The sequence below is a fragment of the Ovis canadensis genome, chromosome 15, assembly GCF_042477335.2.
Source record: "Ovis canadensis isolate MfBH-ARS-UI-01 breed Bighorn chromosome 15, ARS-UI_OviCan_v2, whole genome shotgun sequence".
In the NCBI taxonomy this organism is placed as follows: Eukaryota; Metazoa; Chordata; class Mammalia; order Artiodactyla; family Bovidae; genus Ovis; species Ovis canadensis.
Genome location: NC_091259.1, coordinates 69,929,586 through 69,955,438, shown reverse-complemented (window position 1 = coordinate 69,955,438; position 25,853 = coordinate 69,929,586). Strand labels below are relative to the sequence as shown.

The 25,853-nt window shown below is 42.4% G+C and overlaps 1 protein-coding gene across 5 annotated transcripts in view; it reads left to right on the top strand.

The window, feature by feature from the left end:
• Positions 1 to 23,541, top strand: part of LOC138420953 (uncharacterized) — a 199,477-nt gene extending 175,936 nt beyond the window's left edge. For all 5 annotated transcript variants that reach the window (XM_069554671.1, XM_069554672.1, XM_069554673.1 and 2 more), the window contains one exon: positions 23,102 to 23,541. In XM_069554671.1, coding sequence (XP_069410772.1) covers positions 23,102 to 23,486 — 385 coding nt within the window. In that variant the 3' untranslated portion in view covers positions 23,487 to 23,541. The remainder of the gene's footprint in view (positions 1 to 23,101) is intronic.
• Positions 23,542 to 25,853: the final 2,312 nt, after the last annotated feature.

The following is a 25,853-nucleotide window of genomic DNA, read 5'->3' as shown; positions in this document are numbered from 1 at the left end:
AAGTCCATTCCCTCACACAGTGGCTACCCAATGATTGTTAACCCCTCCCTCCCTCCCTTCCTCCTGTCTTGTCAAGATACTGAGTCCCTTGCCTCTTAATAATTGCAGCCTTGATATTAGCAGCTGTTCTGTGTCTGAGAACCCCCTGCAGAGTTCTGCTAATCAGGGGACTTCAGCTGTTATTTATCTAGCATCCCTTTCCTCCTTTTACTGTGCTAGCAGTGCAGTATCAGGAGAAGAGATTGAACAGACAGTCCTCAGACAGACTATAAAGGGCTGTATAGGCCATTCATGGAAATTTGTTCTTAACATTATCATTTGGGGGCTTTTAAACAACGGAGTAAAGTGATTTGATTACTTTTTTAAAACATTATTTTGGGCTTCCCTGATGGCTCAGATGAGAATCTGAACTGAAAGAATATGCCTGTAATGCAGAAGACCTGGGTTTGATCCCTGGGTCGGGAAGATCCCCTGGAGAAGGGAATGGCTACCCACTTGGTGTGCAGGCCAGGCCCCTTCTTTCCACATGGTTCTGGTGAGGCCACCATTCAGCATCACACCAGCTTGGGCAGTAATAATATCCCTTTGCTTGGCCTCACTGATGAACCAGAGAAGCACAAATGGCTGAAGATGGACCAGTGAGAATTTATATTCAGGTGTTGGCAGGCAGGAGCTCTTTCCCGGAGTGTTAAGCTGAGGTGATGTGGCCTTGAGTTGTTTCAGTCATGCCTCCTGCCTGCTGCAGGAGAAAGTGTCTGCAGGAGCAAAGAGAAGCAGAGTCAGAGTGGAAGTGTGACAGAGCTAATTTATAATTGGTTCAGTCCTTAGTATCCTGGGGCTTCCCTTGTGGCTCAGATGGTAAAGCATCTGCCTGCAATGGGGAGACCTTGGTTCGATCCCTGGGTTGGGACGATCCCCTGGAGAAGGGAATGGCAGCTCACTCTGGTATTCTTGCTTGGAGAATTCCATGCACAGAAGAGCCTGGCGGGCTGTAGTCCATGGGGGTCACAGAGAGTCGGACACGACTAACAGAGAGACTAACACTTAGTGTCCTGAGGCCACAGTTAAACTTCCCAGTGGCACAAGCCAATAAGTTCCCCTTTTCTACTTAAGCCACTGAGCTGACTTTTCATCTCTTGTTGCTGGAAGAACCTTGAGGAAACAGGGACTCAGTGTCCCCTTGTCAGGTGCTTGGGTGAGGCATGATTTAGGTCCTAGCAATGACCTCTCCCAGCCAGGGTCATTAGACCGTTGGAGGTGCTGCCACAAAAGCTGCTGTTTTCTCTTGCTCACGTTCTGCCAGAAAGTAGCCATGAGTTCTAAGGCCTACTCACACGCTCTTACTTCCTTACCTCCCAAGCTGCAATGTCAGCACAAATGCGCTGGACCTTACAACCCCTTAGCAGTACTCCCAGCCGTGGCCCGGCACCTCCTATTAATCTCTGACTGTATACCACTTAAAAAGCACGCTCCATTTCCTATCACAAAACTATTTAATTGGATTATAGATGCTTGCACTCACAATTTCTTCATCAGTACAAACCACCATTGATGAGGGGAAATGTGCTTACTGTTGCAGCCTGACCCTGGAGAGCCTTCTTCCTCGTCTTTGTGTCCAAATGTTTGCTCTCAGTCACATTTAAAATCTGTACCCATGCATGTGGCCCCATCATAGCCACTCTTCCTTTTCCATAGGCCTGCCTGGCCTTCACCTGGGTATCGACTTATCTGGAATTTATCCAGCCTCCTCTTAAGTCATTTCCAAACTGAGCCTCACAACTTCCCTACGTTCTTCTGAGGGCTTCCCATGTGGCTCTCATGGTAAAGAACGTGCCTGCCAGTGCAGGAGATATAAGGGATGCAGGCTTGATTCCTGGGTCGAGAAGATCCCCTGGAGGAGGGAATGGCGATCCACTCCAGTACTCTTGCCTGGAGAATCCCATGGACAGAGAAGCCTGGCAGGCTACAGTCCAGGGGGTCTCAAAGTGTCGGACACGACTGAAGTGACTTAGCACATGTGCATATGGTCTTCTGAACCAAGTGAACTGAAGTCACTCAGTCGTGTCTGACTCTTTTCAACCCCATGGACTGTAACCTACCAGGCTCCTCCATCCATGGAATTTTCCAGGCAAGAGTACTAGAGTGGGTTGCCATTTCCTTCTCCAGGAGATCTTCCCCACCCAGGGATCGAACCTAGGTCTCTCGAGTTGCAGGCAGATGCTTTACCATCTGAGCCACCAGGGAAGCCCTCTGAACCAAATACATGGCTTTTAATGAAGCAGTCTCCAAGGGTAGGCTGTGGAGTCAGATGGACTTGCCTCTGGATTTCAGTGCTGTCAGTCACGAGTTATGTGACTCTAGACAAACCTGGGTTTTCTCATCTGTGAAATGGAGATGTCCTGGGGTCCCCAGACAGACCTGAGAGAAGGTGCAGGTGTAGTTGCTTTGTGATACGTGGCAACAGTTCCCTCCTCCTGGATTTAGTTACATCTACTATTTTTCATCAGGACTGGGAGCCTTGTGAATAGTGTGCTGGTAAATGTTTTAAGTTCATTATAAATTTTACTGATAAAAAAAGGTGCTAGCCACACAGTTTACAAATTGCAATAAAATACACAGTCTTCTTTATGGTAAATTCCATAGAGTCAGTTGGTTCTCACAGAATGTTTTCATTGTTCTTTAGCTGGATTCTTCTATCCTTAGCTAACCTTTAGTTGCATTGATAAGTATAGTTTCTGGCATGAATGTTGGTTGATATTTTTGTTCATGTTAACAAGTAAGAAGTATGTTGTGAGCTGAGAGAGAAAATAATTTTTGAATACTGCAAGAATATTTCTTCATTTTTTGCACAATTCACACTACAGACATTATGCATTAAAAATTTTTATCTGTATTATTAACATGGTCTTACTGTTAACATGGCCTTAATGTTAACATGCTCTCAGTCACATTTAAAATCTGTACCCATGCATGTGGCCCCATCATAGCCACTCTTCCTTTCCCGTAGGCCTGCCTGGCCTTCACCTAGGTATCGACTCATCTGGAATTTATCCAGCCTCCTCTAAGTCATTTCCAAACTGAGCCTCACAACTTCCCTACGTTTTCTGAGGGCTTTCCATGTGGCTCTCATGGTAAAGAACCTGCCTGCTAGTGCTAGTCTAGCCCAGGGATCAACAAACCACACCCCTTGGGCTAAATCTGGCTTGCTGCCTATGTTTGCAAATATAGTTTATAGCAGCACTGCCATGCCCTTTCATTTAGGTATTATCTATGATGCCAAGAACTGACTCATTGGAAAAGACCCTGATGCTAGGGAAGATTGAAGGTAGGAGGAGAAGGGGATGACAGAAGATGAGATGGTTGGATGACATCACTGACATGATGGACATGAGTTTGAGTAGGTTCCAGGAGTTGGTGATGGACAGGGAGGCCTGGCGTGCTGCGATTCATGGGGTTGCAAAGAGTCGGACACGACTGAGCGACTGAACTTAACTGATGGCTACTTTCATGATGCAAGAGTGGAGTTGAGTGGTTGTGACAGGGACCAGAAAGCCCACAAAGCCTAAAAGGTCCACCCAGCCATTTACAGAAAATGTTTGCTGACTACCTTCCCTGTCATGACAATCAATAAAACAATAAATCAATGAGTTAAAACAATAAAATTTTTTGCTGATTTCCATGGTGTAGATACTCCCACTATAGTCAATATGTTCAAGTACTAGCTTGATGTTACTAAAGACAGAGCTAGGAAGAGATGTGAAGCATCCTGTTATATAGCATCCTCACTGAGAGAAAGTCCCCAGAAGGAGTTTCAGTGGGATGACCCTGGCATATCTGGAAACAGTGAGTGCTGAGCAGATATGGGCAGCACACTGAGGGTATCTGCCACAGCCCCTTACATGCAGGCTTTGCCCTCCGCTGACTTCTTTGCTCACACTCAATGTGCTCCATGTGTGATCTCATATGCTTTGTGACTTCAGCACCAGGAATTGCCAGGAATTCCCAAATTCCTATCCCCAACTGCACTCCCCTTCAGAACTCTATCTCCCACTGTCCACTGAGCTTCTTTCTCCACCTCCATGTTCCATAAGCATCTTGAAGGAAACCCTTCAGAAGCTAAACTCACCACCCTATTGATACCACCCCACCCCAAACCAGACTTTGCTTTTATAGTCTCATTCATGGTGGATGACATTGCCATATTTTCATTCTCCGAAGCTAGAAATTTCAGCATCATCTTTTTGCAGTAGCCCTATGATTAGTCTTCCTGCCATCAGATTTTCCTGCTCCAATGTATCCTATGTTTAGCTGCCAGTACTATTTTCATAAAATCTGTTTATATCAGTTTTCTGTTAAAAAAAGGGCCTATTATTTGTTGTAAAAGATGTATTTTGAAGTATCAGTCTTGCTTCTATTGATTCTGGTAATTTACCCTGATGCTCACAAAAGTGGCCCTGTAGCAGCCATATTATCCCTAAAGACTATTCCTACCCCCACCATAAGTTAGACAAATTGCATTAATCAGATGCTCTCTGAGATTTTGAATTGGCACTAAAAAGCTCTTGACTAGAAAAAGTGTAACTTAAGCTGAGGGTGGCAACATTTCTCTTCCCATACTGACTGAAAAGACAGAAAACTGCAGAGAAGAAGGAGCGTGTGATGGACATGTTTTGATTGCCCAGTATCTGCTTGGGAAATCATCCTTCTTTCATTCTACATATTCAAGTGGAACCTTTGCCAAAAGACTCTGCTCCCTTCACTACAGAGATTGGTTCAAGGTTGGACACATGACCCTGGCTTAGCCAGTCAGAGTACTCTACTTCCTGGCTACAATGATTGATTCAGGAATGGTTCTATCATGCAACACGAGGCCAGTCAGTCATCTCGGGAAGTTCAGCTGGAACTTTCAGGGAAGAAGCTCTTTTTTGACTGTGGTCCTTACTTCAATGGGCTTTCCTGGTGGTTCAGTGGTGAAGAACCCATATGCAATGCAGGAGATGCAGGAAACACAGGTTGGATCCCTGAGTCAGGAAGACCCCTGGAGAAGGGCATGGTAACCCAATGGTAACCATGGTAACCCATGGTGTTCTTGCCCAGAAAAATCACATGGATGGAGGAGTCTGGCGAGCTATAGTCCATGAGATTGCAAAGAGTTGGACACAACACAAGTGCATGCTTAGTTCTATAGATGATTTAAGATGAGAGTGGCCTTTTTCACCTCCATTAAACTTCCTTAAAAATGAAGCCAACACAGAAAAAAGTGGAACAAAATAGAGAATGGCAGAATTTCAGTGCTGTCCCTTGACTCTTGAATCTCACAGTGCCTAAAGTTGTATTTACTCCTAGGTTTCCCACTTAAAAAAAAGTTGTTAACATATACATAAGAAAAAAAATGCAACCACTTTTAAGTGCGTGGTCCAGCAGCATTAAGTGTCTCCACATTGTTGCATAACTGTCATCACCATCCATCTCCAGAACTTTTTATCTTCCTAAACTGAAACTGTTAAAACAGTTACTCCTTATTTCTCTTTCCAGCCCCTGATTATCACCATTCTATTTTCTGTCTCTACAAATTGACAACTCTAGGCACCTTGTATAATATTTTTCATTTGTGAGTAGCTTATTTGACATAGCAAAATGTCTTCAAGCTGGTAAGAGCTGGTTCATTGAATAGATAAAATTAATAAACCTTTTAGCTAGACTTATCAGTAAAAAAGAAGACTCAAATAAAATCAGGAATGAAAGAGGAGCTATTACAATTGATACTACAGAAATACTGTATGAACAGTTATATACCAACAAATTAGACAGCCTAGAAGATATGGATAAATTTCAAGAAACATACAACCTACCAAGACCGAATCAGGAAAAAAATAGAAAAGTAATCTATAGATTCAGTGTAATCCTTATCAAAATTTCCAATGGCATTTACCTAGAAATATTACAAACAACCCTAAAATTTGTATGAACTGCAGAAGACTCCGAATAGCCAAAGAAACCTTGAGAAAGAGCAACAAAGCTGGAGACATCAAGCTTTTTTATTTCAAACTCTATTACGAAGCTATAGTAATCTTTAAAATAGTATGATTCTGGCAGTGAAACAGAATAAAGCCCAGAAATAAAGCCATGCATATATGATCAATTAGTTTGTGACAGAAGAGTCAAGAATATACAATGGGGAAAGGACAGTTTCTTCAGTAAAATTCGACAGCCACATTTGAAAGGATGAAACAGGATCACAATCTTATACTAAACAAACAAAAAAATCAACTCAAAATAGATTAAGGGCTTGAACATAAGACCTGAAACGATAAAACTCCTTAAAGAAAACTTAAGTGGTAAGTTCCTTGAAATAGGTCTTTGCAATGATTTTTAAAATACGACACCAAAAGTAAAACCAACAAAAGCAAAAATAAATAAATGAGATGACATCAAACTAAAAAGCTTCTGTACAGCAAGGAAACCATCAACAAAGTGAAAAATCAGCTGACCAAATGGGAGAAAATATATGCAAATCATGTATCTGGTAAGGAGTTATAATATCCAAGATATATAAAGAACTCATATAACTCAGTAAAAAGAAAATCTGATTATAAAATGGACATAGGCTCTGAACAGACATTTTTCCAAAGAGGATATGCAGATGACCAACAGGTACATGAAAAGGTGCTCAACATCATTAATCATCAGGGAAATGCAAATCAAAACCACAATGTGATATCACCTCAGACCTGTCAGAACAGCCATTATCAAAAAGGTAAGAAATAACAAGTGTTGGTTAGAATGTGGAGAAAAAGGAACACTTGTGCATTGTTGGTGGGAATGTAAATTGGTGTAGCCACTTTGGAAAATAGTACAGAGACCCCTCAAAAAATTAAAAATATAATTACCATATGACCCAGCAATTCCACTTCCAGGTATCTATCTGCAAACAGAAACACTAATTTGAAAAAATATAATATGTGCACCCCATGTTCATTGCAGCGCTATTTACAATAGCCAAGATATGGAAACAAACTAAGTGTCTGTCAGTGGATGAATAGTTAGAGGTTGTGAGATATATATATATATATATATTCTATAAACTTTATAAATTCAGTCATAAAAAAAGAGGGAAATCTTGCCACTTGTGACAACATGGATGAACCTCGAGGGCATTTTGCTAAGATAAATGAATCAAACAGAGAAATGCAAGTCCTGTATGATTTCTCCTATATGTGAATCCAAACAAACAGTAACAAAAAGCCCAAGCTCTCTTAGATACAGTAAACAGATTGGTGGTTGCCAGAGGCAGGAGGTAGGGGTGTGATGAGGGCACTGGTGTGGGAGAAGTGCGTGAAAGGGATAAAAAGTTAAAAAACAAAGTTTCATATATGTTGTAACGTGCCTAGACTTCTCATTTTGAAGAGTAAAAAAATTCCCTTTTTGGCTAGAACTACTTTTATTTTTGTCACTTGTAACCAAAAGAATCCTGGCTAATATAGATTTAGAGAGAGAAAAAAGAAAGCCAAAAGGGGGAAGAGAGTTCCTCCAGCCTTCCTGTTCTCGACTCCAGCCCTTTCCTGGGCCTGACTGCATAAAGTCTGTGAGGGCTCTACAGACAGAGAAACAGCGCTTGCGCTCTCCCTCTCTCTCTTTCTCAATCTCTCTCTCACTTCTTTAACAAATTCATTTCTTCTAAAATGAAAGAGTTGTGACCAGCACAGTCCTTCATACCCTCTAACATGGAGTAAAGGACTTCCATCTTCGGGTCCTCTCCCCTCCAGATGAATCCTGTTCTTAATCCTCACTGAACTCTGGCCATTTACCAAACAATCCAGCTTTCTCCTGCCTCTCTGTTTCATGCCATCCTCTGCCTAGAAGGTCCCTCTTTTCCTAAGCAGAGAACTCCTACATAGCCTTCAAAGCCTTCCTCGAGTGTTACCTCCTTCCTGTAGGCTGCTCTTTTTTGCCATTCTCCCAAGCCGTGGACACTTTGTATTGCAACTGTTTACAGATTTCTTATTCCTTAGGCTAAGAGCTCTAAGAGTGCATGGGTTCTCTTTGCTTCTTTATAATCTAGCGTCTAGCACAGTTGCTGAAGGTGACTTTTTTTGAATAAATGAACATAATTGCTTCATAAGCCTCAGTTCTTGATATCCAAATAATTAATGCACTGCAGGCTTTAAAAAGTATTTACTGTCTAATTAGGTTAAATATGTTCCCTGAAAACTTTTTTAAATTATTATTTTCACTATTAGTAAAAATTCAGAGTGAATCCTCAACCCAGTACAGACAGATGTAGCAAACATTTCCAAGAGTGGAAACCCAGAGTAATGATTCTCAACCATATTTGGTCAGATATGGAATAGCATTTTCCGTGGCTTAACTTGTCCTTTGCAGTATGTACTCTTTTTAAGGATATGCAATGCAGGTTACTTGCTAATTATGTTGGATTTTTCTTTAATCTTTATACTTCTGGGTGAACTCAAGAAATAAAAGGTCATGACATCATGTAAAAATTCACCTCTTTTGCTGTCTGGCATTGTCTCTTCCTTTTCCCGGTTCCCTGCACCAACCTCCCACTGATGTATTTGAAAGACATTTGAGCTGAACAGTCCGGCTAAATGATGCATTTTGTTAATATGGTGCCTTTTCCATAGATGGCTTTAACTTAGATATTTTTATTTTTGTGGAGCATATGAAATCACGGTCCCCTCTGGTCTATCTTAACTTCTGAAAGAATAGAGGCTCTTTTTTTGTCATTTGAAAAGTGCCGTGTCTTTGATTTTTTTTCACCCACTAGTCTTAAAGTTCATAAGTACAGACTGTTTTCTCCAGATTTCTTTGTGTATCTAACTCTTTTTCTGCAAAAGTAGCTTTTTTGATTTAGATAGTATAGCCTGCTCATTTTGGACAATTTGGAAAATTCAGAAAAGGATGAGACGAAAAGAGTCCTTGTTAATAATTCCACCATCCTATAATCAGAGACTGATTTTGTTTAGATATTAGCATATTTGCTATTGCTAAGATATTGTAATATTTCTTGTCATTGTATTTTTTCAAACAGCTTTGACAAAATAAGCTGCACATATTTAAAGTGCACAATTTGAGGGGTTTTGGCATATTTGTACACTCATGAAATCCTCACTTCAGTTAAGAAAAGGAACACCACGCGCAGTTCCCTGGTGCTCTCTTGGTGATCCCTCCTGCCAGTCCATTTATTTGCTTTCTTTCACTAGAAATTAGTTTGCATTTTCTAGAAATTTATGTAAGTTGAATCATACAGTATGTACTTTTGTTTTGGTCTGACTTCTTTGACTCAGCATAATTACTCTGAGTTTAATCCTTGTATTATGTTCATTTCCTTTTGTTGATGAATAGTATTCTACAGTATGAATGTACCACACTTGTGGTCCAACATTTGGGCTTTCCAGCTACTACAAATAAAGCTGCTGTGAATGTTCATGTATGAGCTTTTGTGTAGAAATGCTTTCATTTCTCTTGGATAATTACCTAAGAACCGAGCAGCTGTGTCATATGGTAGGTGTATTTTTGCCTTTTCTTCAGGAAACTGGCAAAGTATTTTTCCAAGCAGCTGTATCTTTTTCCATTCCCATCATCAGTATATGAGAACTCCAATCCATCCTCTGCATCATTGTCAACACCTGATACAGTGTATCTCATTCATTTTAGCCATTCTAGTGGGTGTTCAATGGATATCTCATTGTGGTTTTAATTGTCTTTCCCCTAATGACTAATAATATTGGACATCTTTTCTTCTTCTTATTGCCACTCATGTATCTTCTTTGGTGAAGTATCTATTCAAATCTTGCACATTTAAAAATTGTCTTGTGTGTCTTATTATTAACTTGTAAGTATATTTTATATATTCTAGATCCAAGTCCTTTGTTGGATAGGTTTGTCCAGTATTTTCTCCCAGTCTGTGGCTTGCCTTTTCAGTCTTGTAACAGTGTGTTTCCGTTGTGCTCTGGGCCACCTCCATGCCCAGAGTGCCCACACTGCATTGTAGGTACCATTTGTGTGTCTCCCATCAAAATGCAAGCAGCTCAAGAGAAGGCACTGTTGCTTTATCCATTTTTATTTCTTGACATCCAGCATAGAGCCTGGCCCAGAGTAGAGAACCAAGAGTTGTTTGAAGAACTGAACATGATACCAGGAAAGGCATGACTATTTTTGTAAAGAATTATAGCAGTTTAGTGCAGAAATGGCTGTTGGAAATCATCCAGGTCAGCATTTCTCTCTCCAGATCCAGAGCCAGCAACTAGAAAAACTTTGTGCCCTTGTCTGTGGAATGAGGGGAAGGCAAAGGGGAAAGGGCCGGGGTTAATGTCAAGACTTGGTCTTTAATCTCAGCATGAATCATCAGTGAGCCCTAGATCGAGAATTAGGAGGTAGGAGGAAAGGATATTAAGGACAGTATTTGAGCAGGAGACCAAGATCATCTTCGTGTCTTTCCACAGATTACTTGTTAAAAGGAAATATGAATATTATAGAGCAGATGCATAAAAATATAAATGTATCAATACTTTCTGCCAATGAACTGTACCCTTTAAAAATGTCCAAAATGATAAATTTTGTGTTTACCACAATTTAAAAAATAGACAAAAGGGAAACTATACAATAGAAAAAGTAAGCAATAAATATTTTAATGAAGTGATCAAATCTACATCACCAATAAGGACAAATGGACATCTTGTGGCTCTGGATATGAAGCCTGAAAAGGGCCCATTGACGTATGTATAGTGTTCTAACCTGAATCCAACCATGAGGGGGTCATCATACAGACCCACATAATGGGTCATACTATACAATAACTAGCTTGTATTCATCAGAAAAATACCAATGTCATAAAAGATCAAGACAGACTGAAGGACTGTTCCAGATTAAAAGATGACCAAAAAGCTATGATAACTAAATGTAACACATGATCTGGGATTAGATCTTGCACCAGGAAAAAGAGTTTCTTCTTTTAAAACCATTATTTATTTATTTGGCTGCACTGGGTCTTGTTTGCTACATGTGGGATCTTTTCTGCCTTAGGTGGGATCTTTCTTTGTGGTGCATGAACTCTCTAGTTGTGGCATAGGGCTCAGTTGCTCTATAGCATGTGGGATCTTAGTTTCCCCACTGGGGATCAAACCTATGTCTTCTGCTTTGCAAGGCAGATTCTTAATCACTGGACCAACATAGAAGTTCCTCTATGAACTTTACCTATTGAAACAATTGGTAAATTTGGAATATAAACTATAGATTACCAGAAGGATTAGACCATTGTTAAATTTCCTGAATATGATAGTTGTCCTGTAGTTATAGAAGAGACTATCCTTGTGTTTAGGAAACACACATTGAAATATTTAGGGAAAAGTGGCATGACATATACAACCTACTCTCAGGTAATTCAGAAGTAATAAATGTTAATGCTAAAGCACACGTGACAAAATGTTAAGAATGGATGACTCTGTACAATAGTTATGCAGGAGTCTTGTACTGTTTTTGCAAATTTTTCTGTAAGTTGAAAAGCACTTCAAAACAAGTTTTTAATTGCTTTGGGGTTGATTTACTAAATATTACATCCATACAAGGGCATACTTAGCAGTCATTAAAAATACGTATATCATCATAGAAACAAATTCATAATATATAATTGACTGAAGCAAGCAAATTGCAGTATGATCTGTTTTATTCAGAACAAAACAAAAATCTCCTTTTCTGGAAAAGAGTCTGAAAAGATGTGTCAGTTCAGTTCAGTTCAGTCGCTCAGTCGTGTCCGACTCTTTGCGACCCCATGAATCGCAGCACACCAGGCCTCCCTGTCCATCACCATCCCCCGGAGTTCACTCAGACTCACGTCCATCGAGTCAGTGATGCCATCCAGCCATCTCATCCTCAGTCGTCCCCTTCTCCTACTGCCCCCAATCCCTCCCAGCATCAGAGTTTTTTCCAATGAGTCAACTCTTTGCATGAGGTGGCCAAAGTACTGGAGCTTCAGCTTCAGCATCATTCCTTCCAAAGAAATCCCAGGGCTGATCTCTTTCAGAATGGACTGGTTGGATCTCCTTGCAGTCCAAGGAACTCTCAAGAGTCTTCTCCAACACCACAGTTCAAAAGCATCAATTCTTCAGTGCTCAGCCTTCTTCACAGTCCAACTCTCACATCCATACATGACCACTGGAAAAACCATAGCCTTGACTAGACGAATGTTTGTTGGCAGAGTAATGTCTCTGCTTTTCAGTATGCTATCTAGGTTGGTCATAACTTTCCTTCCAAGGAGTAAGCGTCTTTTAATTTCATGGCTGCAATCACCATCTGCAGTGATTTTGGAGCCCCCACAAATAAAGTCTGGCAATGTTTCCATTGTTTCCCTACCTATTTGCCATGAAGTGATGGGACCGGATGCCATGATCTTTGCTTTCTGAATGTTGAGCTTTAAGCCAACTTTTTCACTCTCCTCTTTCACTTTCATCAAGAGGCTCATCACATCAAAAGATGTGTATCAAAATGTTAATTCTGGGGATCTCTGAGTTATGCAATAACTCAGCAATAACTCTCTGAGAGCTTTCCATCTAGAGAAAACAAAAGTTGGAGAAGACTTAGAATGGAAGATAAGGAATTTTTCTTTTCTTAATTCCACAGAGTGTGATGTAGGAAGTTGAAAGAACTTTGAGCTTTGGCCACAGAAAGAGATTACTGAAGAATGCATGTACCCAGCTCAGAGGATTCCCAGTCAGTCCATGCACTTGGGTGCCCATAACTGATTGGAAGAAGTTGGATGTTAGGGATCTCATGGAATGCATAAACACCTTTCTTAACTTCTGTTCTCCTTTTTTTTAATGGGCCCAGGAACTATCACCATATCCCTGGTCTGCTTAATTTTGAGAACCTGGAAGATCTAATAGTCACTTTTCAAAGATGCTTCCTTTGAACTCTCTCACTCAAAGAGCAACTCTAACAAAGACAAAAAGCACAGCAGTAGTAGTATCGTTAGTGTGTGGAGTCAAAGTTGACCCTAATCTATTTTCTCTCGGCCTTCGCTCACGGTTGACTCTGCTTCTGGACATCTAACAAAATTATCTGACCATCATCTATTACGTTTACCCTTTGAGACTGTGTTTTCCTGTGAATTGAGCATCATGTCACAGTCTTCTAATTTTTATTCAAAATGTTTTAATGAATTTGTTTCACATCCTTCATTTCTGAGTCTTGAATTCTTCATCAGATCCTTTAATATTGTTTCTGAGCACGGCTTTGAGGACTTTTGCTTGTTATAGATTGTGGCTCTTGAGATATGTTGGACTTTCTTGTCATCTTGACACTGATTTACCAGAATGAACTTCTTGGGAGAACACGGTTGCAAAGAAATTGTTCTGCTCTAACAGCAGATGATTTTCATTAGTTTTGCTGAGTTTGGGGACCCAGTGCGTGCACTTTGAAAACTGCGATGATCTGCAGGCAGCTGCGGCTGAGCATTTTCCTAATGTGAGCTACTGCCAACTCATTATATCAGCTTTTTATATTCAGAGATAGGCAACCCAGTTTATTTATATATATTTCAATTTTTAAAAAAAATATTGCCAAATGGCAAGAAAACATAATGTGAGGTAAAGGCTTGTTTATTTATTCAGTCTCACATCTTACTTGACTTTAAGTCTAAGAAATCCTTCTTGTTACTTATTATATCATTTGTCCTTTTAAAAAATCATTTGTCCTTTAAAATAAAGCCAAAACATGCTTAAAAGCAACATGAAACTAACCAAAGGAAAACTCAATATTCTTCAGGTCATGCTTATTCAAACTGTGAGGCTGTCAGAAAATATTTCTTCCTATTTTTATCTTAACTGCCTCGCTCTCCCTTTCAGGAGCAAAATAGCTGAAAAGTTTGCAAATACATTCATTTGTCTATGTAGTCATTTCCCCTTGGGTTTGGAATAATATTCCTCAACTACTTGGAAAACCTAAAAAACCTAGTGAGACAAGACCACAGTACTGCCATGCCAAATGACAGTTAACCAAGGCAGAAATCAACCTGGGGAGGGTGGTGTTACAGTGAGGAACCCAAGGTCTCATCATAGTCTCAAAGGCTATCTGAATGGTGGAGACCCCTGTTTCTGCGGTAGGTGCCGTTTGTGAGAGGTGGAAGCCAGACAGCCAGGGAGGCCCAGCTGTGGGTCCTTTGAGCCCCATCTTGAATATCTTCGGCACCACAAGCCCAGTACCGCCCCCAATCCCAGCTCTCAGTTGCCTCCTGTACCTCTACCTCCACTCTTGCCTTCCCCATCCATTCCCTGAAGGGTTAATCTTGAAATGCTGACATGATCATGACTCTCCCTCTTCTTTAAACCTCAGCAGTGGCTTCCCATTCTGTTAGGTTAAAATCTGATCGGTACAGGATCAGGCCCAGCCTTTCTCCCATACCTCACCCGCTTCCATTCTCCCCTCCTGTCCTGTGGTCCAGCCACAGGGCCTCATTGGCCTTCCTTCAGTTCCTCAGGAGCTCTGCACTCCCATCTGCCTCCACCTGGTTCAGACTCCCTTGTTACAGCATCTCATACAGCCATGTCTATCTCCTGCAGAGCACCTCCCCTCAGCTTATATTTTTTATGGCCTTTCTTTAACTGTAAGCTCTGCCAGGGAAGAGGACCCAATGCTACCGAATCACCAGCACCAAACCCAGTAATGTGGTTAGGTCAGTAAGACTTAAGATGAAGCGAAGGTTGGTTTACCATTTTCTGCTGAGGATTCACTTCAGTTCAGTTCAGTTGCTCAGTCGTGTCTGACTCATTGCGACCCCATGAACCGTAGCATGCCAGGCCTCCCTGTCCGTCACCAGCTCCCAGAGTCCACCCAAACCCATGTCCATTGAGTTGGTGATGCTATCCAACCATCTCATCCTCTGTCGTCCCCTTCTCCTCCTGCCCTCAATCTTTCCCAGCATCAGGGTTTTTTCCAGTGAGTCAGCCCTTTGCATCAGATGGCCAAAGTATTGGAGTTTCAACTTTAACATCACTCCTTCCAATGAACATCCAGGACTGATCTTTAGGATGGACTGGTTGGATCGCCTTGCAGTCCAAGGGACTCTCAAGAGTCTTCTCCAACACCACAGTTCAAAAGCATCCATTCTTTGGCACTCAGCTTTCTTCACAGTCCAACTCTCACATCCATACATGACCACTGGAAAAACCATAGACTTGACTAGACAGACCTTTGTTGACAAAGTAATGTCTCTGCTTTTTAATATGCTGTCTAGGTTGGTCATAACTTTCCTTCCAAGGAGTAAGTGTCTTAATTTCATGGCTGCAGTCACCATCTGCAGTGATTTTGGAGCCCAGAAAAATAAGGTCAACCACTGTTTCCACTGTTTCCCCATCTCTTTGCCATGAAGTGATGGGACCAGATGCCATGATCTTCGTTTTCTGAATGTTGAACTTTAAGCCAACTTTTTCACTCTCCTCTTTCACTGTCATCAAGAGGCTCTTTAGTTGTTCTTCACTTTCTGCCATAAGGGTGGTGTCATCTGCATATCTGAGGTGATTGATATTTCTCCCGGCAATCTTGATTCCAGCTTGTGCTTCCTCCAGCCCAGCGTGTCTCATGATGTACTCTGCATATAAGTTAAATAAGCAGGGTGACAATATACAGCCTTGGCATACTCCTTTTCCTATTTGGAACCAGTCTGTTATTCCATGTCCAGTTCTAACTGTTGCTTCCTGACCTGCATATAGATTTCTCAAGAGGCAGGTCAGGTGGTCTGGTATTCCCATCTCTTTCAGAATGTTCCACAGTTTATTGTGATCCACACAGTCAAAGGCTTTGGCATAGTCAGTAAAGCAGAAATAGATGTTTTTCTGGAACTCTCTTGCTTTTTTGATGATCCAGCAGATGTTGGCAATTTGATCTCTGGTTCCTCTACCTTTTCTAAAACCAGCTTGAACATCTGAAAGTTTATGGTTCACGTATTGCTGAAGCCTTGCTTGGAGAATTTTGAGCATTACTTTACTAGCATGAGAAAGATTAGCTCCGCAAATTGGTATGATTGCATCATTGGAACAGAGGGACTAAACAGCTTCCATTTACCTCTTGAGTAAATTCTTGTCTGTTATGACATTGCAGCAATCATTAAATTCTGTAAATTTTCTATGCAAAGTACACTGGCTCAAAGTTACTTGGTTCAGTTGCTAAACCTGTTCTATGTCCCCTTCAAAGCATTTCTCAGCCTTTTCTCGAAGTTCCTAAAGTGCAGTAGTTGCCATGTCTCATCCATCCTGTCCTTGCTCTCTTGCTCTGCTCGCCTGATTCTCCCCTCTGCTGCTCTTAAAATCACTTGAAGAAACAATACACTGGCCCTTTTGATAGTTCTCCTGTAAGAACACCATGTCTACAGGCAGGTTGGCTGCCAGGGTTTTGATACAAGCGGTCTTCCCTAAATAAAGGAAACATTTGACCCAAAAACAGATGTAAATTTCTACCCCTAGAGGCCAAAATTGTTTAAAAAGTTTAAAAAACAAACAAAAATAACGACAAAAATCTTTAAGTTGCAGTAATTGGCCAAGACATATAAGATATGCATTGCCTTATATAATCGTCACAAAAAATCCTGTCATGTCTGTGTTGCTGTCTTCGTTTTAGAAATGAGAAAAATTGAGCCTCTGGGATGTTGAGTGACTCTTTGAAGTCACACAGCAGCAGAGCTGTAATTCAAACCCAGGTCTAATGACTTGAGCTCTTAACCAGTGTTTTACACTGCAGGCCAAGGTCAATAGAAATGGATGACATAGAGACTTGCATACAATTAATTTCAATTAGCCCCTGTAGACCAAAATCATTCTGTAAAGGCAATATCCAAAGAAGCTTGACTGAAGATAAATTATTTATATAAAGACATTCAGAGTATATTCCTAAGTGTGAGCTTCATCATCTTAATCTTTTAGCTCTATACATGTTCACATTTAAGGCATTTTCTCCCCAGGTCTATATTTCTAAATATGTGTTTCTCCTTGTAACCACATAACCTCCTGACACCACCCAAGCCGGGGCCTCTCTGTGCAGATTCCCTTGGCCCGAGTCTCTCTTCAGCAGCTTACATGATGCTCCCTCAGGACTCGGCACAGTCAAGGGGTCACACTGCCCAGCTTGTGCTTATTCTTAGTTTTAGGGAGTGTGGGGATGGACTTCCTGCCAGAATCCTGCCTTGACATGTCAGGTAACTGACCACAAGCCGTGGCCCATCCTATGCTATTTATGGCAAGTGACAAAAATAGCTTCACCTCTCTGAAAGGTGTTATTTGTGCCATATGCCCACTGGCCTCCTACCATCTGACAGGCGCTTCTCTCCAGACCTCAGGAGGTAACAAGACTGTGTGCTCACACAGACCCAGAGGCACCATGTCCCTCAAGTGTGCACAGCTCCTGCTCTGGAGGCAACCAGGGAGGCGAGGCACCAAGGCAGGCCTCCGCACTAGGGTCAAGGCAGAACATAGGCGTAGACTCAAGGAAGGAGACAGGAGCTTGGCTAAGGGAAGTAAGAGACGACCAAGCCCAGCTGGTGGAGTCGGGTGCAGTGTCAGGGTGAGATCGTGGACAGTTGATCTGATTCTGAGCCGCAAATGTCCCAGAGACACACTGGCCTCCAAGCCTGGGCTGGGGCTGTGTCTGGGGCTGAGGAGGTTAGTGGAAAGGGCTGGAGTGACCACAGAGTGTAGACAGACCCTGTCCTTTTCTAGCTGTGTGCAGATGAGCAGCTTACTTCATCTCTTTGGGCAGTTTCCTTATCTGAGAGGGTAGCCCTAGAGGAACAGCTCCATGCTAGGTGTGCATCAGAATCACGGGGACTTTGGTAGAATCGGGATGCCCTGTATATGGATTCAGGAGGTCTGAGGACGCCGGGGATCTGGATGTTGTGCAGGTTCCCCAGGAGATTCTGAGCCCCACACTAGTGTTGGGGAGCCCCTGTGCCAAGTGAGTCCCAAGGGGCCTTCCAAGTCAAACCTCCCTTTATGCTAAAGGTTACTTTATAAAGCAAGTGTAAGAAAGCATAGAAGATGGGCATTCACCTCACTCAATTATTAGGCAGCGTCACAATCACTTTATCAGTTGTTTGTGGTATCCCAAGAAATATCCATTGAGAACGTATTCAAAGACAGGTTTTTTGTGTGGCAGGCTGAATCTGGGCTTGATTTCAGTCCTCACCCCCCACCCTGCTACATCCTCTTCTAGGCCCTCCCTCTCACCTGATTTAGTCTCTCCCACGGGTCACAAACCAGGAACCAGCAAATCCAGACAGTACACACATGAATTTTACTTAGTCTGCCCAGTGTTAAAAAAACAAACAAACAAACAAACAAAAAACAAAAAATTCAACTGAGTAAATTGGAAGATCGAATTGGCTTTATTCACCCCATCTAGTTAAATAGAAAGAGGCTCTGAGGAGTGGTATAAAATGGAAGATGTTTATAGGTTAAAGGAGGATGGGTCAAGAAGGTATCAGCCGAAGAGAAGAAAGGATTGTTTCAGGCCACAGTGTCTTCTTTTGGGGGCAGGGAGCAGCAGGGGTCTTTATCATGCAGACAAACCTCACTCCCGTAGATTGGACTTCTCAGATTGACTGTTTCAAAGGTCACGTTTCTAGGAGGGATTGAAATTGCAGTGCAGTCTTGGTTTGCTGTCTGAAGGAGCCATGACTCTATTTGAGCCTGAGTATTTCTTTTTAACATCAGTATCTTTCAGAGTCTGAATTTGCGTGAGGTCAAACTGGGCATTTGCTTTCCAGCTCACCACAGGCCCGCCACAGTGAGTGTGTTATGCCAGTGGCTTCCACTCTTCACCCTCCCTGCCTAGACCCTGATGTTAGATCTGAGCTCTACTCCTGTCTGCAGCCCAAACCTCTTTCTGAGCATCAGACCCATAGATTCAGATGCCTCCTGAATATATAATCCATGGAAGGCCTCGTGTGTCATGCAAGGCTAAGTAAATTGTAGCTATGGCTTCCTTGGTGGCTCAGATGGTAGAGAACCCTCCTGCACTGTGGGAGACCTGGATTTGATCCCTGGGTTGGGAAGATCTCCTGGAGAAGGGAATGGCTACCAACTCCAGTATTCTTGCCTGGAAAATCCCATGGACAGAGGAACCTGGTGGGCTACAGTCTATGGGGTTGCAAAGATTCAGACACGACTGAGCAACTTCTACTCACTCACTCAGAGGTATTGTTATCCCTATTGTGTGTATCATCTTAGGATCTCACAGGCACCTCAGCTCAACCTATTCAAAGCATTAAGTCACCTAGACTGGGAGCAACTCTGGGCTCTTCTCTCTCCTTCATTTCAATTTATCATCACACCTTATGCAAAATCTCTCTTGATTCCATCTAGTTTTCTCCATCTCTGCTGTCATCATCCTAGTCCCAGGCACCATCATTTTTTGCCAGAACCGTGTAGTTATCTAATTATTCTTCTGCACACATCACGTTTCCATCTAATCCATTGTTCAATTTGATTCAGTTTTACTAAGTCAATCTGATCTTGCCTCTCCCTGCCTGCCTCTTGAGAGGAGTCCTTTGGACAGCAAGGAGATCAAATCAATCAATCCTAAAGGAAATCAACCCTGAATATTCATTGAAAGGACTGATGAAGCTGAAGCTCCAATCCTTTGGCCAGCTGATTCGAAGAGCTGACTCACTGGAAAAGACCCTGATGCTGGGAAAGATTGAAGGCAGGAGAAGGGGATGGATGATAGAGGATAAGATGGTTGGATGGCATCACTACCTCAATGGACATGAGTTTGAGCAAGCTCAGGGAGATAGTTGAGGACAGGGAAGCCTGGCTTGCTGCAGTTTATGGTGTCACAAAGAGTCAGACTTGACTGAGCAAATGAAAAACTCTCTGCCTTCAGTGGCTTCCCAATGCCCCAGGATAAAATCCAAATTCCTTACCAAGACCCTCCCCAGTCTGCCTCCTGCCTGCTCCCCAGCTGCCTCTGGCAGTCTGTGTTGCAGCCATCTGGGACTTGTGTTGTCTCTGGGACATGCCCCCAGAGGTCTCTGGCCTCTGGGCTATCACATAGGCCATTCCTCTCTCTGGAAAGCTGTTCCCCCAACTGTTCACTTGAAAAGTTTGTACATTTTCTCCTTAGCTTATTAGCTTAGCTGTCACTTCCTCAGAGGGTCTTCCCTGATACCAAGCAAGGAACCAGCCTGCATGCTACAAGCTCCCAGAGCCCCTGCTTCCCCTGCCTAGTGCTCGTCACCCTGAGTTCTGAGTGTGCCCCCTTCCAGACCATGGCCATGTGAAGGCATGGACTGTCGCCTGCTAACTGTTCATGGCTCTCTCTTCTGTGCTTGGAACACAGAAGTGGACAGTAAATGTTTGCTGAGGAAAGGAAGAAAGGGAGAGAAGAAGAAAGTGGAAGGGGAGCCAGAAAAAAACAACAGGCACCTTCTGGCCAAATAGAGGTCAACAATGGACACATCCGGCCCCACCACTGCCCTGAAATTGAGAGCTCCTGAGGACAGGAATCCTCTCTTACTCAGTGTTGTAGCCTCAGCATCTAACAAAGAGCAGGTGAACTGTGGAGGCTGTGGAATGAATGAATTTAATAACAGCCCCTGACCTAGACTGTAACCAATGGTATAAACAGCTAGAGAACCACTGGTTTTGTAATAAGCTGCAAGCAACAGTTTGACTTTTTAATGTTCATGTGTATAAACTCTGATAAAGATTAAAACCTAAGAAAGATGGAATGGTGGGAAAATTCTTACTGAGTACCCTATGGTCATTGATGCCCAGTCGTGTCCAACTCTTTGCAGCCCCATAAACTGCAGCCCGCCAGGCTCCTCTGTCCGTGGAATTTTCCAGGCAAGAGTACTGGAGTGGGTTGCCATGCCCTCTTCCAAGGGATCTTCCGGACCCAAAGATCAAACCCGTGTCTCCTCTGTCTCCTGCATTGGTAGGTGGATTCTTTACCAGTGAACCAACTGGGAAGCCCAAATACCCTATGGTCACCACCAGTCAAATCAAATTGGTTATGAACTTAACAAACAGGAAGTCTGTTATCCAAATGTAATGAAGCCATCACTCAGCTCTTAAAGAAAATATCATTTTTAAAGTCAAAGGAACACGTAAAGAAAATGCAATTCATTCACAGGACTAAAATGTAGATTTTGGCTTCCCCTACTTTATCTACTAAGCCAGAATGAAGGACAAACAAGTGCTTTGGCTCTCCAGACCCTAATTTTGGGCCTGGACCACCACTTAACTGTACAAATGCATGCCTTTAGGAAATTCATCCAGCCTCCCTGCTCTACTTTCTTTCCTATACAATGGGGAAATAAGATCTACCTTGGAGGATGGTTTTGGAGATGAATAACAAAATGTAAAACACTCAGTGCAGCCCTGGTGACCAGGTGCTCATCAATTTCATTGTTTGAAAGTGCTCCTGCATTTTAATTATTTAAAGGTTTGGTGGCCTGGCTCAGAGTTGCAGGGAGCTCAGGAAATGCTACACCCTCAGTGGGAGGAGGCACTATTTCTTTACTGTCAGTGCCTTAGAAGAATGAGGAAAAGGTGGCAGGGAACTAGGAGAGCAATTGCAGAAAAGAAGCCTGGGAAATAAAAATGGGAGAATTTGGTTCTCACTGGATCTCAGTCACACTGAAGAGCTGGGTTTTCTTCTCCTCTTCCCTTTTCCTTCTCTCTCGTTCAGGAGGGAGGCTCCTCAGGCAGTGCAGCCAGGGGCAGGATCCCAGTGGGAAGAAGAAGGAGCCTTACTTCTCCAGCCTGCTTGTCTCTCCAGTGCTCCTTTGGAGAAATGAAATTCATATTCAGACATTTGAACAAAATAGCACTTTAAAAAAATTCTTTCAAAGGCAAATCATGTTCATTCTGGAAAATTTATACAAACCAAAGGAAGAAAAAAATATCCAAAATTCCACTGCTGGATCACTACTGAAACTATTTGGGAGTCTATCCTTTCAGAGTTTCTTTCTAGGCAATAAGGACATAAGCCAGTATGTTCCTATAAAAACAAATGGGATCAAATGCTACATGCTGTTCTGTAATATGATCTTTTCCACTAATGACTTTCCATGTCAATAAACGAATGTATCTAATGTCGTGATGGATGACACCAGTGGATGCTCAGGTGGCTGGCACCCACGGCGCCCTCCCTGGAAGGAGACGCGTAGCTTGCTTCTGTGAAACACGTGAGCAGCTTTGTAGGCAAACCTTTATAGGATCCGCAATTGTTTTCTTACAGCAAATTCTCACATTCAGTCTTAATTTTCTCAAAAAGAAAAAAAGACAACATGATTAACCTGTTTAAATCATAAGTAGACTTCTTTGGAGAAGAAGGAAGAGATAACCAAGCGTGGTGCTGTTTATTTCTGACTTTGCTCAACCTCTGCATTTATCTCAGTAGTGCCCAGTTGCTCAGCTGCGTCTGATGGTTTGTGACCCCATGCACTGTCACCCTCCAGGCTCCTCTGTCTGTGGGATTTTTAAGGCAAGAATACTGGAGTGGGCTGCCATTGCCTACTCCAGGGGATCTTCCCGACCCAGATATCGAACTCCTGGGTCTCCTGCATTGTCAGGCAGATTCTTTACCCAGTGAGCCATCTTTTATCTCAAATATAGCCTTATTTCTAGTCAACAAACTTAAGACATAGTCACTGTCCTTAAAGAGATTACAAGCTCATAGCAGATGTAAGAGACACAGTAATTCTCTCATTTGCACAAAAATACCCGATTTTTTACCAGGAGAAGTGAAGACAAGAAGGACACAATATTAATAATAATAGCTAGTGTTTAATGAGAACTTACTATATCTGTGAACTGTTAGTGTCTTACATTTTATACTATTACATGACACTTATGATTTAATTCTCAGTCAGCCTATGAAGTAGGTACCAGTGTTGTGAACAAAACATTATTGTGGGAACTGGAGTAAAGAGAAGTTAAGTAACTTGCCTAAGATAACCCAGCCAGTGAGGGGCAGAGCTGGGATTTGATTCTAGGCCCATTGAAGCTGGGTCCCACTAGGCTGAAACTCAGTGGTTGGGCTGGGAGACAGCACTGTGGTGACCTGGAATAAGCACTGTAATATAATTTCCCAGGTACTGTGGCCTGAAAACCGGCTTGCTGACGTCCCCCATGGTGGGCTTCATGGTGGCCAATCAGTGCACCTTCCACACACCGGTCAGCTTTCCTCAGATCCCAGTGGCCGCGCTGGCCGTGGAGAAAGTGGGTCGCTCCAGCGTGCACTACCGCCTTGCCCTGTTCCCCCCTAAGCCCACCAAGGAGACGCCTTCCGTCAGCCACTGGGACCTCAGCGATGGCTTCTTCTTCGGCCACCCCAAGCTGGCTCACTTTGCCTCTTCGGCCTGCACCACAGGGTCTTCAGTCCATGTCTTTGTCAATCCAGCCACCAGCAAGCCGGTGGGCCTTCCCGAAGACTTCCGGAGGGGCCTCCTGCGGCTGATGAGCCCGGCTCCAGGGTGAACGTCTGTATGGGAGTCACGCCTGCCAGAAAATAAAGTGTAGATGATCCTCTTAACAGTTTCTTCTGTTTAATTGAACTACATTTGATTTATTTATGCTGTGTTGGTTTCAGGTATACAGCAGAATGATTCAGTTATATATATATATATAATATATATGTATGTATGTGCTTCATATTATCTTCCATTTATAGGTTATTACAAGATGTTGAATATAATTCCCTGTTCAGTTCAGTCAGTATAATTCCCTGTACTATACAGTAAATCTCGTTGCTTATCTTTCTGGGGTGTGGGGAGGGCTGTGCCATGCAGCTTGTGGGAGGGATCTTAGTTCCCCAACCAGGGACTGAACCCAGGCCAGGTCAGGGCAGCCCAGAATCCTAACCGCTACACCACCAGGGGACATCCCATGTTGCCTATCTATTTAATGCTCAATAGTTTGTATCCGTTATTCCTATACTCCTAATTTATCCCTCTCTATTCCTTTTCCTCTTTTGTAACTAAAAATTTGTTTTCTCTGTGAGTCTGTTTCTATTGTGTATACGGATTCATTTGTATTATTTTTTAGACTCCACTTATAAGTGATATCACATAATATTTGTCTTTGTCTTGCTTTGCTAAGTATAATGTTCTCTATGTCCATCCTGTTGCTGCAAATGGCAATATTTCCTTCTCTAGATGATTTCTTTTTATTCCTTAGCATGTTTTTTTACACCCCAAGGAGAGGGTATTTTTTACCCTTTATGAGTGTCACCTTGCTTCACCAATCAAGCATCCCTGTGAATCAGGCCCAGGGCAAAGTGCTCCACACCCAGGGTCTCACTGAGCCCCCACACCACCTAGCCAGGCTGGTGCTGCTCTTCCCTCCTTTTTCAAAGAGGAAAACGAGGTTTGCAGGGTGCAAGTATCAATAACTGGCCTAAAGTCATTCAGCTAGTGAGTGGGGTTGTCTCTCAACTCAACTCACCTGGGCATGCTGGCTACAGGCATCTTTATCTCCAGTAGCATAGCCGCATACTTGCTGTGATTTAAAACCACTAATCTGATGAGAGTCTTTAAATGTCTTTAGCTTCTTACAGTTAATATAACCACATGAGGTCTTTTTTTGGTAATATGTGAACTTTTAAAAAAGAAAAGAACAACTTTCTTTTTTGTATTTAAAACAACAAACACACCTTTAACAATTTTCTGATAAATTCATGACCTCCATCAGTCACTAATGGAATGTGCTGCAATCTAAAAATAAACCTTTGATGCTGAAATATGTAAGAACCCTGCTTTGATATAATAATGAAAATGCTTACCATTTCCTGCGCACTGGCCACACAAAGTGCTTTATGACCATTACCTTAATTCATCCTATTTCTCTTCTATAATGTAGGATTTATTGTTGCCATTTTTCACATGAGAACATTGAGGTTTTAAAAAGAACAACTGGAGTTGGGGAAGGTGTTCTAGTCCAACCTCTGTCTCAGTCCTGAGATAGGGAACACACAAGCTAAATCTGTCTGGGCCTCAGTTTCTTCCTCTGAAAATATAACCTTTCCTGAATGTTTTTGATTGTACTAAGACTCGACCTGCTTTTGAAATGAGTTTCAAATCGCCACCACATACAACTAGCTTTGGAATACCCTGACCATGATAAAAACAACATTAAAAGCTATTCCTTTGTCATTTAATTCATTCAATTTCACCTAGTGATAGATTGATTTTTAGGTTTTAAAACACTTCATACAAGAATTCTTAATCTTGGCAAGACCATTAAGCAGCAGCCTGGTTGGCAGGTGTTGATTTATCTGACCTCTGGCATTTGACCTCCTCAGGAAGGTCATCGGGGAAAACCCCCTTTTTGTGTGTCTCACTTCTCTGATCTTGAGTTCTTGCGTGTGCATTGCTCACCTTGTCTGTTGGCTGTGGACACCTCAGTTCAGGAGGAGGAGGAAGAAGATCCCAGCCAGGGGAGGAACAGAGAGGGTCAGTAAATCCCTCAGTCAGTGCAGGCGGTCAGTGCAGGCTGCTCAGGATTTAGGGAGGTGTTGATTAAAACCCTCCTTTCATTGGCAAAGGTATTCTGATCTGGCCAATCAATCATATAGTCACCTAACTTATGAACTGTGTTATTTTGGATATTAATTCCCCTTAAAATTCCCTCACTTATAAAATGGAAAAAATCATACTATTACCACTGGTTACCCAGGAGTGCCAGTCACCAATGTTTTTAACACCCTGACCCCTCTCGCAGAGCAATAGTAGGATTGCACTTCCTACTCCCCTGAAGTTAGATGTGGCCACATGACCTGTTTTGACCAATGAATGGGAGACATGTGCCCACATGACTTGTTTTGACCAATGAATGGGAGACATGGGT